The sequence below is a fragment of the Chelonoidis abingdonii genome, chromosome 4, assembly GCF_003597395.2.
Source record: "Chelonoidis abingdonii isolate Lonesome George chromosome 4, CheloAbing_2.0, whole genome shotgun sequence".
NCBI classification, from domain to species: domain Eukaryota; kingdom Metazoa; phylum Chordata; order Testudines; family Testudinidae; genus Chelonoidis; species Chelonoidis abingdonii.
This window is the reverse complement of record NC_133772.1, coordinates 122714767-122730887: the sequence shown is the minus strand read 5'-3', so window position 1 is coordinate 122730887 and position 16121 is coordinate 122714767. Positions and strand designations below refer to the sequence as shown.

Below are 16121 nucleotides of genomic sequence, written 5' to 3'. Positions count from 1 at the left end.
ACTCCATGCGTATAATGTTTCAGCAACTTTTCTTCCTAAACAAGGAAATTAATATATTACTAAGTAACTAATAGGCAAGAATAATTCTCAAATCTTTTCAGTTAACATTAGAAACTGTGACTATAGTCTGCCTAAGAATTTATTTTGCTAGCATATCAAACATTACCACCTAAGGGGCAAAGGGTACTTTATGTAAGAGGAAATGCAGGGCTAAGGAACTAACAAAGGCAGTATTCATAGATAACTTAATTACTGTGCAATGTTAATGGTACCAGCCAGCATTTGGGTCCTTCACAGAAATTGATCATGCATTGAGATCTGGCTAGCTTCATGTTAGTAAATTTAAAAAAGTGAAACCAAATATTCACACACAGCATCTTAGACTATTGGTTCTCCCGAAAATAATGGCTTTAAAGCAGCTGGAGTGAACATGTTCTTTTAGGGCTAATCTAATTGACTGCTTTACTGGCAGGGCTGGCAGTTGTGGTGGTAGTGCAAAATCACCCGTTGAAGGGCTTCTGCATCCTTTGGGCTTTCAATCAAAACTAACTTTTTTCCTGATATATACAACAGTCAGAAACAGACAGGTTTTAAAGAAAAGAAACAGGGGAAAGGAGAAAAGTGGGAGAAAGAGAAATAGAAATTACTGGGATAATCTGTGCAACTATAATCCAACTTGAACATGATAGCACCCTTAGCTCTACTGATTCACTGAGAATTGAGAGGTGCTAGCACCACACCTGATTGAATACTAAATACAATGAGAGAAGAAACAGAAGGAAAGAAAAGAAACATTTTTAGTCTTGTATCGCTGATGCAAGAATATCCAACAAATGTCAAGTATTCCCGTTCAAATGAATGTACACTATTTTGTACAGATGTTTACTACTGAACAATAGTTTTCTACGGTTGGCTATATGTGATATACCTGTAGCATTATATACATTGTCATATGTACTTTGTGTGGATTACATTGACATTTTTTTGGAAGCACTGGAAAGTCTCCAACCGTTAACAATCAAAAATGTTGGTACCTGTTTTTTACTGTACCCATGATTGTTAATCTTTCTAATTTCCTGATCATGTGATATATTTCACAGACCAGCAGTCTTATAAGTACAGCTTTTTCAGGAAGACCAGAAATGCCTAAGGTACATTATGTCAAACTGTGCACAGCAAACCAGTTAATTAACTCTACAGAAAGCACCTGCTTCATCTTTTGCATAAGTGCATATTTTCATAAACGGTGACATGATCCGATCATAACTGTGCTTTAACATCTAAAAACTCAAGTGCAGAATCAACTGTAAAATTACGTATGAAGCCCTTTACCCATGCCAAAAGTGTCGCTGAACGCAAAATGATGTAAACAAATTCTCCTCTGGACTCTAGGGAGAACAAACTCAGATGAATCTTATTCCATCTTGTAGCTATAATCTTTACCTTTAAGCAGTAGCATTGTTACTTGCTAGCGCTCTGGCTGACTACACTGAGCTTCTCCGTTTAATACGATGAGATTGTCCTCTGCTAAACTATATTCTACTTCCAGTATGCTACTCTGTGTGTCTGTAATGGGCAAACAAGTGTAAACACCTTTCCCTTAGTTGTGGAGTTTCTTGAAATTCACTCTGAAATCAAATGTTAACAAAAGTACTTTAAACGAGCGCAAAAATAGGCAACAAGAAAATAAATTCAATAGACCGAAATAGCAAAGAATACAAGAAATACACTAATTTGCATGAGTATGGAACCTTGTGAATTTAACCAAGTGAATAAATAATAATAAAAACAATGGGGGGATTTAGTAACATCTTTATATGTTTTCATTATGCAGACAACTATAGTTCAAGCTTGAAATTTGTGATATACTAATATGTGGTGAATGATGTGTAGTTATATTATAATACTAATAATGAATTTGCTGAGCACCATGGTTTCTTTGAGATGCAGATCTTACTGAGGACTACTCTATGGTTGTTCTTCAGATGATAGCATATATTCATTAGATGTATGAACGGCTGGAGATTCTTGCCTGACAGTACCCATAGAGGGTTGGCACTCAGTGGCTGTGGCCCTCCCTGGCGTATGGGACCACCCTGCTGAGTCTTCGGTCTGAATCCTGAAGAGATCCATGCACAGGAAAGATGCGAGGTAGCCTGTGACACATCGGCATAACATCTTCGAAGAACCCAGTTAACAATAAGTAACCGTTTCTTCCTTCTCTAAGTAATGGTAGAAGTTGTATTCCTTAGGTTGATTCACAGCAGTAGCTGTCCAGGAAGGTGTGTAAGGGCGTCTATCGAAAGGGGTCCACGGACTCCATCCTTCTAAGCGCCTGCATCCACTGGGATGCGATAATACATAATGGTTGTAAACATGTTATGAATGACCCATGGGTGCGCAAATATCATATGGAAAAGTCACTGAAGGAACACTATCATCATTGCTTCACTCTCATCAAATGAATCATATCAACTGAGAAGGTTACAGTTCAGCGTATCTGAATATGTACACTTGATACAGGATGCTACCCATCAGAGATGCTGGAAGAGACGCTTGCCCCCTTTGTGGCGGTCTGCAATATGAACATGACAGGTAGGCAAAGCACGAAACACTTCAGTCCTATCCAGGAAAAGGCTAGACACTGTTGACACCCAACTGGAGTACTCTTACTCGGTGATGAATGCAGCTTAGGAAAAAATACAGGTAAATACACTACCTGGTTCAAATGAACTGAAACATTGGATGTTCATAAAGTTACCTGGTCTTTGAAGAACTGTGTGTAAAGAGCCCAACCATCGGGCCTGACAGCTCTCACACCCTCCTTGTAGATGTAATGGCTACGAGGAATGTGGTTTTCTGAGACAAAAGGGCAGTGGACACAAAACAAGGGGCTTGAGTAGAATGTCTATTAGACCGCAGAACCGTATTTAGTCCCACAAGGGACTGGTCACAGACCAAAGATTAAATGGAGAAGCCTTTTTAGAATTTGTCATCAAGGCATTGGAAAAGATTGATTTCTGTGAACATGAAGTTGCGGCTAGATGCATTCTAGTGACAGACTGCAGGCCCAGTTTCTGTAGATGTGAGTAAGGGGGCAAACTTTTGGCCTGAGGCCACACTGAGTTTCCAAAATTGCATGGAGGGCTGGTTAGCGGAGGCTATGCCTCACAAATAGCCAGGCATGGCCTGGCCCTGTCCCTACTTACCCTCCTACTTCTCGCGACAGCCTCCCGGGGACTCATTGCCATCCACCCCACCACCATTCCTGTCCCCTACAGCTCCCAGAACCCCTGCCCCTGACTGCCCCCCAACCACCTCTCTCATTCCTGACTGCCTCCGCCTCTGGACCCATGTCCTATCCAACCCCTGTCTCCCTGTCCTGACCGCGCCCTGGAACCCGTTCTCCGACTCACGGTTTAGGCCCCACCGCCCAATCTGACCCCCCGTCTCCTTCCTGACTGCCCCGAGGACTCCTGCCCCCATTCAACCCCCCTGTTCCCTGCCCTCTGACTGCCCAAACCCCATCCACACCCTTACCCCCTGACCACCACCCCGAACTTCCCTGACCTCTATCCAATCCCCCCCCAACAGCTTCCTGCCCCCTTATCGATCTGCCTGGAGCACCGCTGCCTGGCGGCACTACAGCTGTGTTGCCCAGAGCACCAGGAAAGGCAGCTGCACCGCCAGGCTGGAGCCAGCCATGCCACGCCACTGCATAGCACAGAGTACCGGGTCAGGCCATGGTTCCCCAGGAGCTCGCAGTTCTGCCACCCAGAGCATTGTGCTGGCAGTGGCATGAGCTGAGGCACCGGGGGAAGAGCAAGGGAGGGGCTGTGGGTGAGCACCCCAGGGCAGGAGCTCAGGGGCTGGGCAGGAGGGTCCTGTGGGCCGGATGTGGCCCGCAGGCCGTAGTTTGCCTGTCTCTGATATAGTAGGTACTCCAAGGTGTCCTGGATAGAAGATTACACCGGTTGGATCCCACATGGAAGACCTCTTCCACTTTGCTAAGTAAGCCATCCTAGTAGATGACTTCCTTCTAATGAGTAGGACTTGTTGGACGCTGAGCACTGCTCTTTCTCTTCATTAAACCATGCAGCAGCCTCACTGTAAGGTATAGGAAGGTAAGTGCAGGATGGAGAGTGATGCCATGGTTCTGAGTGAGCAGGCTGCAATGGGGAAGAAGTGGTATAGGAGGCTGAACCAATGGTGCAAGACGGTCCAAGAACCAGTACTGCCTGACCTATGCTGGAGAAATGAGGATGAGCTTGGCCTGATCCACCCTGAGCTTGAGGATGCTCTGAGGAATGATCGGGGTAGGGGAGAACGTATACAGAAGAGTTGACTGCCAGCTACAGTGGAAGACATCAGAGAGGGAGCTCGGGTTGAGACACCTCCACCAAGAGCTCAATAGGTGACACTTCCTGTTTTTGCTCATCATAAACAGGTTGACCATGGGAATGCCCCATGTTGCAAGAATGACCCAGAAGACCTTCGCCTTCAAGGACCACTTGTGACTCAGGTAGAAAACCCCACTTAGATGGTCCATGAGATAATTCTGCATGCCAGGCAAGTGGACAGCTATCAGAGTGATGTCCTCTTAAATGCAGAATTGCCCAGGTTGATCATCTCTAGGGACAGTAACCTAGAGTGTGCTGCCCCTTGTTTGTTCACACAGTACAATGTAGTGGTATTGTTGGTGAGTATGTGAACCATGCATTGTGGATTGCCGAAAGTTCCAGCATGCTGCTATGTAGTGAGGCTTCCTGTTCCAACCATAGACACTGTACTCTCAGTGAGTCCAGATGTGCTCCCCAACCCTGAAGGGAAGCATTGTAACTACTGACTTATTTGGAGAGAGCCGACCAAAGAGGATGCCCTGCCATACTTTGTGTGGGCATGCCCATCACTGTAAGGAGAACAGGACTAGTGGAGAAAAGATGAACCAAACTGTCCAGAGAATGCAGGGCAGGGTGGTAGACCATCTACCACATGTGAATGGGGTGAAAGTACGGCCTCGCAAATTCAGCTACATGTGTACAAGTGGATATGTGGCCCAACAGGCTCAGACGCACCTGGACTGTTGTGGACGGCTGAGAATATAGACTAAGGCAGAGATGTTCAACTGCATGGATGTGATCAGTCAGCAGGAACACTCTTAACATCATAGAATCTAACAGGGCCCCAATGAACTTGATTTTTGGGAGCAAAGGTTGACTTTATGGTGTTTAAAATGAGACCCAGACGATTGAGCAAACACAACATGGTGTTGATGTAGGCAACAACTTCCTCTCTGGAGCTGCTTCTTAGTAGCCAGTCATCAAGGTATGGGAAGATGTGGATTCCTTTCCTCCTGAGATATGCCATAACCATGGCCATGCATCTGGTGAAAACTCAGGGGACAGAAGAGAGGCCAGATGGGAAACCATATACTAAAAGTGGTGTTCTCCTACAATGAAATGGAGAAACTTCCTGTGGCTTGGTAGAATCGCCACATGAAAGTAGGTCCAGAGCAGCAAACCAGTCGCAGAGAGGATAGTCAATAGAGTAAAAATTTGGAACCTCATGTATTTGATAAACTTGTTGAGACCACAAAGATTGAGGATGGGTCTTATTCCACCCTTGGCTTTGGGTGTCAGGAAGTACTAGAAGTAGAAGTCTGGTATTCTGGAAGAACTTCCTCCAGGCTCCACCACTCCCAACGCTAGCTGAGAGTGGACCTGCTCGATGAGCAGTGTCTCATGAGAATGGTCCCTGAAGAGGGTTGGAGATAGAAGAGGAGGTGTAGAGAGCAACTGGATGGCATGAACGATCTGACAATGTCTAGGACCCAGTTGTCGGAAGTAATCGATCCTCAAACATTATTAATGTGGTCCAGCCTGTCCCCAAAGGAGTAGGGGGAAGAAGAAGGCATAGCAATGACTGGAACAGTGCTCTGGACCAAGGAGTCAAAATAAACACATAGAGGGTACAGGGGGAAGAGACATGGACTGGCCAAACCCCAAGCTTGACTGCTTCCTCTTGTGGGAACGATCCCTTTTTCTCAGGTAGTCCTGCTGTTTTAGGGGGAAGAAATGCACAAAGGAGTGATGCAGGCAGTACTACTGCTGCTGAGCACCATAGTGGTGCCTCTGTGTCAACAATGTGTACCTCTGCAAGAACCGCAAGATAGCCCTGGAGTCCTTAAAGGAGCGCTAGTGTGTCATTGATCTTTTCCGAGAACAAGGTCCATCCCTCAAAAGGCAAGTCCTCGATGGCTTGGTGGACATCATGCACAATTCCAGAGTTTTGCAGTCAGTAAGCCCTCCTCACAGTAATTACAGAATCCATCACCTGGCCAAAGTGTCTACAATTTCAAGAGCAGACTGCAGGGATGTCTTGGGCACCAAGCAGCCTTCCATGACAAACATCCAAAACTCCTCACACTAGGTCTCAGGCCCACAAATTTGTACATAGCTGTCCAATTAAGGAAATTATATTTGGACACCAAGACTTGTTGATTGGCGATCTACATCTGTAGGGACAAGGACGTGTAGACTTTCCATCCCAGAAGGGCCAACAGCTTGGAGTCTCCATCGTTAGCAGTGGACTTTCCGTGCTGTCGAGCCATGTCACTCACCACCATTACAACCAGGGAATTCAGAGCCAAATGGGAATAGAATGCCTCAAATCCCTGTACAGGAACAAAATAGCACTTTTCCATGCACTTAGCCAGTGGCAATACCGAGGTGTGCTCCAGAGGGCTTTTGCTGATTCAAGGAATGCATCATTGATTGGGAGGCCAACTCTCCTGAGACAGGTGGCTGCAGAATGTCCACCAATTTGTGGGTGTTCTCATGTAGGAACTCTGCCTGAATGTCAAGGGACATGGATACAGTGTAAAAGGTCTCAGTATTCCTTAAAGTCCTCTAGTATGGAAGGGGAGGATGAATCGGACAGAACAGCGTCATCTGGGGATGAGGACGATGTTCTTGATTGAGCCAAAGCCGGATCTTGCTCCCAGAATAACTTATTCAGATGGGAGGACTCCGGAGGCTCTACAAGGAGGAGACTCGCTGATGCCTGGGCTTGCAGCTGATCTGCAACCATCACTGTTGATTTGGTGAATGATCTCGCCATTGAATGTAATGAGGAGTGGGATCTCTGCAAGCGAGGGACATCCCACTGAGTCCAAGGAGGCCACTGACATGAGTAGGACATCGTTGGCCAGTAGGCACCAAGTCAGTGACCTCTGTCCTGACCACAGGGTGCATGCCAATCCTGGGAGCCATAACAGTCCATTAGCAACCCACAGTGCTCATTGAGTGATGTGGAGCAGGAGGAGGATGACCCCGACTTGGATGCAGAAGAGTTCTGGGATCTTGGTGGCGGGGTGGAGCAACAGCAGAGGAAGAGAGTAGGTGATCTGATTCATCTATCGCCTAGAATGAGGCAGGAAGTGGTGCCTCAGATGAGAGCACATGCCTGTGCCAAAGGCCGTGTCGGTCCTCACGCAAATACTGGTACCAGGGTCCCCATGTGTATAGACGTCGAGGGTGCTTTATTATCTTAACTGGGCACTTGGCCAGAGCACTAAAGCAACTGTATTTGAGAGGTAACTGCCAGCAGAAAACACAAACAGTCTGGAATTTCTTGCTCAGTTTTTATCTTTTTACACTAATGGAATAATGTGTGCTCAAGAAATTTGCTGCAGTGTTTAACTGTTCCAAGGTTTACAGTTAGAGCCATCATAGCCTCTTGACAGAGAATTTGTAATTTTCTCTCTCTCTACAGAGCTGTTTCCATTAGTTTTATCTGAATGAATGTTAGCATTGAACCTTCAAGGGTCCTTCCCATTATCAGATCATTATCGAGACTGCTAGCTGTAGAACTTGGTAATACAAATGCAAGACAGGATTTGCTCTGTGTTTAATTACAATACCTCTCAAAAATAACTAAAAAGTGCATGCACTGTTCTGAAAAACTTTTTGTAATACCTGATGATTTAAGCATATGATATGAAGAAACAGTCCTGAGAATCCTGTTTTTGTTGTATTTGCCTGGAATATTAACTTAGTTTTTCTAATGTTAAATAACAAACCTGTCACCGTGATTAGCGTGAGATATTTTGATGGAATTTTAAGTGGAACCTATTGTGAGCTCAGTAGAAATACCACTGTGATGAATACAGGATGGATGGATAGACAGAAATTTCCTAGGACTTTGCTTACAGATCACACAAACAGTATTGACTGTTTCCAAGCCCTTATGATGGTCATTCTGCCAATGAACATTTAGGAAATCCAGACTGGTGTGTTATTGACACAGTATACCAGACCCTGCTCTCTTAATGATGCTCCTTTTTATTATCAAAGAAAAAGTATAACTATGACTCTTCTCTGCCATTTTAATTCATTCTCATTTTGAAAACCTCCACATAATTACAGATTTACACCTAGTTCTGAGTTGTATTGGTGAAATATGTTTGAAACTTCAGAACTTCAGTTATCTCTCCCTTCTTTAATTTAGAAATATCTGAAACAGTGAACATAAATAAAGTTCACTCCTGGGCTTCAACGTGTGATAATTTCAGCCAAGAACACTTTTATAGTTGACTCCCTCAAATGGAAACCTTTATAGATTTCCAATTATAATCTTACTGTCAGGCATCAAATCAGTTTCTGCCAACATAAATGTAATAAGGAGAGAAGAAAGGTTACAATTCACGACAGAGAGTAGTGGTACTGTAAGTTGAAAAAACAATAAAACTCTGTTAGGGGATTGGAGAACCCCTTCCCTCCCAAAATGTACCTTTACATGCTCCTGTGTCCTGGGGATGTGGCACTTTTGCCCTTGTTTTAATGTTTATCTTCTTACCACCTGTTTCACATTTTCTAGCAGTAGGGAGAGCCATGGTTGGGCATGTCTGGACATGCTAATTATGTGACATGTGACTATCACAAGATATATGAGTAACTTAGAATCTATACCGGGCGTTAAGAGCTTCTTTTTGTGGTGTAATGGTGACAGACTTTGAACAGCCCACAATCAGTATGCCTTGCTGGATCACCCAGCAGGGAGGGCGATTGTTTACTTTATTTGCTGTAATATAGCCTAGGATCACGTAATCTATTGTAGTTTCAACAAATGGTTAAAATCCACCTGGTCTCTCTCAAACTTAACTGAATTGCTTTAGGGGAAAGGCAGCTTGTAACATCCTAGAATTGTATATATTGAACCTTCAAATTGTTTATACTACTGATTCTGTCGAAATACTCAAAAAAACCCACCCCCAGCAGCAGATGTATTCAGAGGACAAAGTCTACATATTTTTGAATATTCTTAAAATGATTTTCATGCCGGTGAAAGGAGTCTGGCAGCCACTCAGAATGAAATCTCTTTTTTTATCCAAGGAACAGGTACAATACAGATACTTTCAGTATACAAGATTTCTCATGCTGCTCCATTAATTTGTCTCAACCCCATTCTGGATGGCATATCTATAAGAATAACAAGGAGGTTCAGTTTTCCATTCTCACATAATCAGTGCACCCTTTCCTGAGAAAGTTGGTTGTGGTATGTGCTCTTGTCCACTGGGAATTGGACTGAGAGCCCAAACTCATTTCCTGTAGCCCATTAAATAGTCATGTGATAGTAGTGGTTTTGAACCAGTGACCAATAACTGAAGGTGTCAACATCCCATTAGCAATCCTCTAACCTATCCACAGAGAATACCTTAGTAATGGATGGAAGTGCTGATGCCCAGTTTGCCTTCTTGGACAATCTGGGGAACTCAATAGCTTTCCTCAGATAGCGATCATGTATTTCACAGGTGTTGAGGATTTACAGAGCACAAGCAACAGCATAGCCTCCCCAGTTAGAGACCCCTGCAAGAGAAAGTCACCATGAAACTGGACAGTAAAAATTAAATGTAAAAAGTTTTTAAAAAATTGTGAGTGAACCTAATCCACATAAGTCTCAAAGGATGGGAAGAGAGGTAGGAATGTCCTAATAATATTCATTTGGAACAATAAAGGTTTTTTAATGAAATGTTTTAAGATAACACAAACATTTCACACAGTACATTGCACACACCCTACCAGTTTACTAAATTCTGAAAAGTTACTGTACTACTCAATCTAGAGCTATGCTTTGAAATTAACTATGTTGAAAACTCAGCTGTAAGGGCTAAAGACTGGAGATGTCTCTAGCCTTCCACATTACTTTTGATAGGTTAGTTGCCAGTGACAAAGTTAGCCACAATCAGAAACTAATTTATGGACCAGTGGTGAAATACACAATTTGACGGGGTTTATTAGCAAGATTTTCCTAGTGCCTATTTTGGATTGAAATAGTCTATAAGAACAGGCACGTGCCGTTTCATTAACTGTTCCACAGAGATATTCTATTTTTAATATGCCTTACAGTTGTTTATTTTTATCCTTGCAGAAACATTTTACCAGGAAACATCTCATGGGGAATTCTACAGCATCAACAATTTTCCTGCAAGCTATTATTAGTTTACCTATGTTATATCAGATGCATCATATAGCTTATTGACATGCCTCTGAAATCAGTCCTTCAAAGTGACATATTCATATTTGGGGTGATACTAATTATCTAACAATAAATGAGAGAGCCAGGAATAGAATTCAAGATACAAATCTTGTCATTCACACGCACATCTTCTGTAATATAAAAGTTCCTAACTTTGCTATATGTTGTATTTGTGTGTCTAATTTAGAGTTGAGCAAAGTTTTTTAGCCGTTTGTGTGAACTTTTATTTCAGATCCAATAAGCGCAGGTTTGCAGCTACTAGTTTAGTTTGGGGGTTTGTGGTTCAAACAAGTGCAAAAACTCAAAAGGAAATGGTCAAAACCAGAATTTCACTTGGCTTTGACAAAACCATAGATTCTATGTGGCTTTGACTGAATCAAGTCTTGCCAACTTTTGCAAATTTAAGATGAGCTGAGTTACCAGCTTTTCCAAAACCAGGTGAGATTTGCATGGTGTCAGATTTTATAATGAAAGTTTTATAAAGTTCATAGCTTATTCCTTTTGTTCACAAAGAGCATAGGCCACATAAAGAGTTCAGCCATTTTATGGGAAGAGTAGCTGTGATGAAAACAGCAAATGACTCTGTGGACTGCTGATGAAGTCTATAATTCTTCCCCCCAGCTACTTCCCATTTCTGTACCATTGGTGTTGGAAATCTAGCCTCCATACTATTAAAGTGACCTTCCATTATTATACATACATGGGCACTCATTGCACTGAGCTATAGCTCAATATAGACCACACAATTTGTAAATCTGTCATTGCTGAATCTGTCTCCTTCACTATTAACTTCTCTAAAGTCTATTTCATGCTGGCCAAGTCAATAGGGTAGGAAAAGGTTCTAAACATGAAGTTGTATTTATGTTTTGTTACATGCAAAATTTAGAACGTATAGAAGCCCTGTAGACTTTCTTTGATAGAGTTCGCATCACCCCATATGGAGTATATTGAAACTGATTTTATCTTGGTATGGTACACCCCCAGGGCACTAACAAATACATGAAAACTGATATGAATACAAAGTTCATTCAATTCCTGCATAGAAGATGGCTGTGCAGTTCTTCTTGAGAGTCAAATGAATTATTTAGGGTGGGAATTTTCATAAATACTCAGTGTTGGTCTAGTTCTGCTCCCATTAAAGTAATGCTGACTTTAATGACAGCAGAGCTATGCCAATACTGAGCACTGACTTCAATGGGAGCAGAGAGAGGCTGAATGCTTTTGAACACAACATCTTTAATTGCTTAGTACAGTTTCTACATGAAATTAACAGCAGTCTAAAAGTTAAAAAGGCTTCAAAGTAACTCACAAACAGGATTCTAGAATCAAGTGATGATCTTTGATCTTTTATTTTGCAGGAACTCATTATGAAAAGTTCAGTCCTGTGGCATGCTGAGCATTCTCTATTTTCAGTTATACCTGGGGAAGATGTGGATGCTCAACACCTCACAGGATTAGGCACAAAACAGAGAAAGCTCACTGTACCTGAATGCTCAGTAGGTCATTTAGAGAAAGTGACAAACCAAAATTAATCTGCAACACATGTGCTTTGTTCTCAATATTTTAAAACTTACCGGCTACAATAGCGAAATCAGCTTCAACGTCACAAGCTATAACATCTCCATTTTTTATGTGCTTCCTTACAGCTTCTTTTACTTTTCCCATTCCAAGTTCATTTCCTCCATCCCCAATGCCTTCATTAAAAAATAAAAAAGATCCCATGAGTATCCAAACCACCTTACAAATATAAACCCATTTATAAGCTATCCAGTGCCTTTCACAAGGGTCTGTGTATAACAGGTTTGCTTTCTTGAACTGTTTCAAAAGTTTCACAAAACTAGAGACCACAAAAACAATAGGTGGAAACATTGTAGTGAGGGGCTGTGGTCTCCCTCCCTGATGGATGGGGAGAGAGTTGCGACCGTTCCCTCGTGGGCAGAGCCGAGACACCCGTGACTGCCCCGTTGGAAGCAGAAGGGTGGGACAGGAGTCGGAAATATAAAAAGCCCTCCAACTCAGTTGGGGGAGAGCTGCCAGAGGAGTAGGACATCTCCCCCCCGCCCTCTCTTTCCCCTGCTGCTGAAGTTTGGACCCAATGGAGGCAGCTACAACTACAGTGCCAGAAACCCAGAGGGATTGCTGGAGCTACCAAGAACAGGGAACACCGAGGTGTTGTTGGGGCTGCCATTAGCTATTTACTAGTAACTACAAATTATGCTCTGTAAGCAACAACTACAAGAAGGTGACATTATCCAATGCTTTTGAACAGCTCTGACACTATGTCTAGGAAAGAGAGGTAGTAATCTTACACTTCATGGAAGGACTTAGACAAATGTAATATATTTTTGTATATACATGCAAAATATTGTGAAATATTTAAGGCAAAAGAGGTAAACTTTGTCTTGTTGCTAGTTTTGAGAAAATAAAACAAGTAACAATTTTTGCACAAATATATGCAAATGTATGTGATGCCTTGGAAGTAGCAGGAGTTCTTGCCCCGGAACTTAGGAGTGTTTCCTACAGCATTTAATCCACTTGTGCCATGAAGTAGAGGGAGCCCTAATTATACTCTCACTACTCTAATTTTCTCCACCAGTTTTCCTCTTAGAAAAATAGACCTAGTCTTTTAAAAAATGGTCACTGATTTAGAGTGTCTGTTTTTGGGTGCTGTGACGTTATTGATATAAACTGGGACCATATAAAACATGGGTTGCAACCAAGGTCCTGTAGTGGCACCAAATCCTATGTAAAAGGGGTCATATAAGGTGTCTAAGACCAGGTTACGGGTTACTGGTTATGATTATGCTGTCTGTATGTCTGTATCATTTTGTAAGTTGAAGTAATAATATTGGGCTGTATGCTGCTGTCTTCAAACTTGTCTGGTGGTTACTGGGAACAGATCCCCAGACAAAGTTGGTGTTAGCATCTGCTAGCCTGCTGATGGCCCATTAAGGACCATCAGCCTAGCACAACTGACGCCATTGAGAAGGAGGCAGATACGCCTTGTAACTCAGGCAGGTGTGGAGGAACTGGCGCCCACATGACTGCAGATCCATTTTGCTGTAACTTTCCAACAGTAAGAACAAAGAACGTGTTCTTACACCGGAAAAGCCTATATAAGAGGCTAGCTCATCTCGCATTTTTGTCTGTCATCCTGGCTTCTTACCTCTGGAGGGACTTTGCTACAAACTGAGGCTCTGCACAAAGGACTGAATGATCCATCCAGAAAGGGGATGTATGCCAGAGACTTATTTAACCTGCAGTTTACTTCATTACTGCTACAAAGCCTGAACTAAAACTTGCCATTATTGTACTTATTGATTCCATTAACAATTCTTAAGCTCATCCATCTTTATGCTTGTTTCCCCTTTATGAACAAACTTTAGATTTAATCTAAAGGCTTGGCAACAGGCGTGATTTGTGGGTAAGATCTGATGTTGTATATTGACCAAGCCGGTCTGGGCTTGGTCCTTTGGGAATCGAGAGAACCTTTATCTTTTAATGGGGGTGTTTGGTTTCATAACCATTCATCCCCAGGACAGTTGGCACTGGTGATTGATACTCTGGGCAGACTGGAGTGTCTAGGAAATTGCTTGTGTGCACTTGTGTGTAGCCAGTGGGGAAACCAAAGTCATTTTTGTCTGGCCTGGTTTTGGTTACAAGAGGTGGAAAAAACCCAGCCTTGGGCTGTGACTGCCGCTGTTTGAGCATTGGTCCTGAATTGCACTCCTCACTGGGTCCACCAGAACCCACATCGACAAATCCAAAAGGGTTTGAGGGTGAGAGTTGTTTGCTTTCCGCTGCATCCTCTAAGCCTTATCCATAAAAATTTTCTGCTCTGAAAACACCGAGTAACCCAATCTCTTCTTAGAACCTGAAGGCAACAGGCTGCTACTTAAGAATCAGCATGGAGATATTCCTGTCCCAACACCTATTGTTTTCCCAAAAGCTGCCAAACACAGCCACTTGGTTAATAGGCTGCTTAAATTCCTTAACCTTTTACTCCCATCTGAGAAGCTCAAAGCAATCCACTACTGATTTTTCAAAAGAAAGTAGTGGATCCATTCACAATAGAAAATTTTATGGCTGTTGAACTGAAACTTCATTGATTAGATGACTTTTTAAACAACCCCTTCAGTTGCAGCAAATTGCTTGCACAGGCTAAACCATGAGGAATCGCTTCTCAGGAGCTTTCTAAGGCAGCAATTCACTCCCTCCTAAAAATTCTTGCCCTTAATCTCTTTTCATTCTAAGGGGCCTAGGGCTTGCTCTAAAGGGAAACTTCCTAGAACCACAGACTCTTTCTGGGTCTCATTTACATTCAGATAACACCTCTGCCCATCGGCAGATTTTTACACAATTTCCTTTCAGCAAACTTATAGCTTACTGAGATAAAGTTTAGAAGTACTCTCCTTTCCTCTGCCAACTTTCCTTATAGTCACTGGCGACCTGCACATTGTCAGGCTCAACACCCACAAGTTTAGAAATCATTTCTTCTTTTTAAGCAAGTTGTTTAAACCTTCAGTAGGTAACACAATAAATCACTTTTCTGCTCGTCCTTGTGCCTGACTAGGGTATTTACCCTGAATCAGACCAGCGTTGCTACAACCTCTTTTCCAGCCACAACATTAAGCAATGGCAAACTACAAGCACCTAAAATTGTCTGGTCTCTGGGACTTTGCAAGACACTAACTGGAATGCAACCTAGTTACAGTGCCATTCTTCCGCAGCAATACAAACGTTAGACGCATTCCCTTCCTGTGCTTAAGCTGTATTTTACAACCAACTCCGAGACAACTGATCACCCTCAACATTACGAGGCTGAGAAGGACACCTTCTGTCTGCTCCAGCAGACACAGGAAGAGCAGAGACATTTCTCCTTCCCAGACACACAGCATTGGATTTCCTTTTCCCTTGTTCCAGCAACACAGGGCTTGTTTACAGACAACTGCTTGAGACCGAAGGTAAGCTTCCTTCATAGGCAAGTAAATACCCCTGAACAGACCAGGCATTATTTCCTTCACTGTACATTTCTCCACACAGGAACAGAGGTAAGGATAGGGACACTCATCTTCCACTATCCTTGTCTTTCCAAAACTGCTGACTAGACAGCCATCGGCTCACAAGGCTGCCTAAGCTTCTCAAACTTTCCCGTACCAGGCACGATTGCCCACTCCCCCACAGAAAGGCTGCTGCTTTTACTTACAGTGAGCTACTTCCAGCAAATCAACAGTTACCCTATTCAAGTTCACTTAATACGGCTCGCTAGCTAACACAGTTCATAACCATTACAATCTACCCTTTCCTTCCTCAGTTAGGGCTTCAACTGACCATTATTTGAATCTGCTCCTGAGAAATTTCCTTCCCAATTAGATCTTGTTTGCTCTTGAGTCTAACTTCAGATTCACTTTTGAGACATTAGACAGACATTCAGACAACTCCATTTACAGACACACTGCTTTTTGAACAGAACAAACAGCTATTCCACCAGTTAGATCCCCCTCTTCCCTGGCCATACGAAAAGGAAACACCGGTAATAACAGACTGCACGCGAGTATATAACCCAATCAATAACATAGTTATAA

The 16121-nt window shown here is 42.9% G+C and overlaps 1 protein-coding gene across 1 annotated transcript in view; it reads right to left on the bottom strand.

The window, feature by feature from the left end:
• Nucleotides 1-16121, bottom strand: part of DGLUCY (D-glutamate cyclase) — a 69060-nt gene that overhangs the window by 3988 nt on the left and 48951 nt on the right. Inside the window, 2 exon segments of the mRNA XM_075065859.1 lie at nucleotides 9715-9866; nucleotides 12111-12230. Of these exon segments, the coding sequence (XP_074921960.1) occupies nucleotides 9715-9866; nucleotides 12111-12230 (272 nt within the window).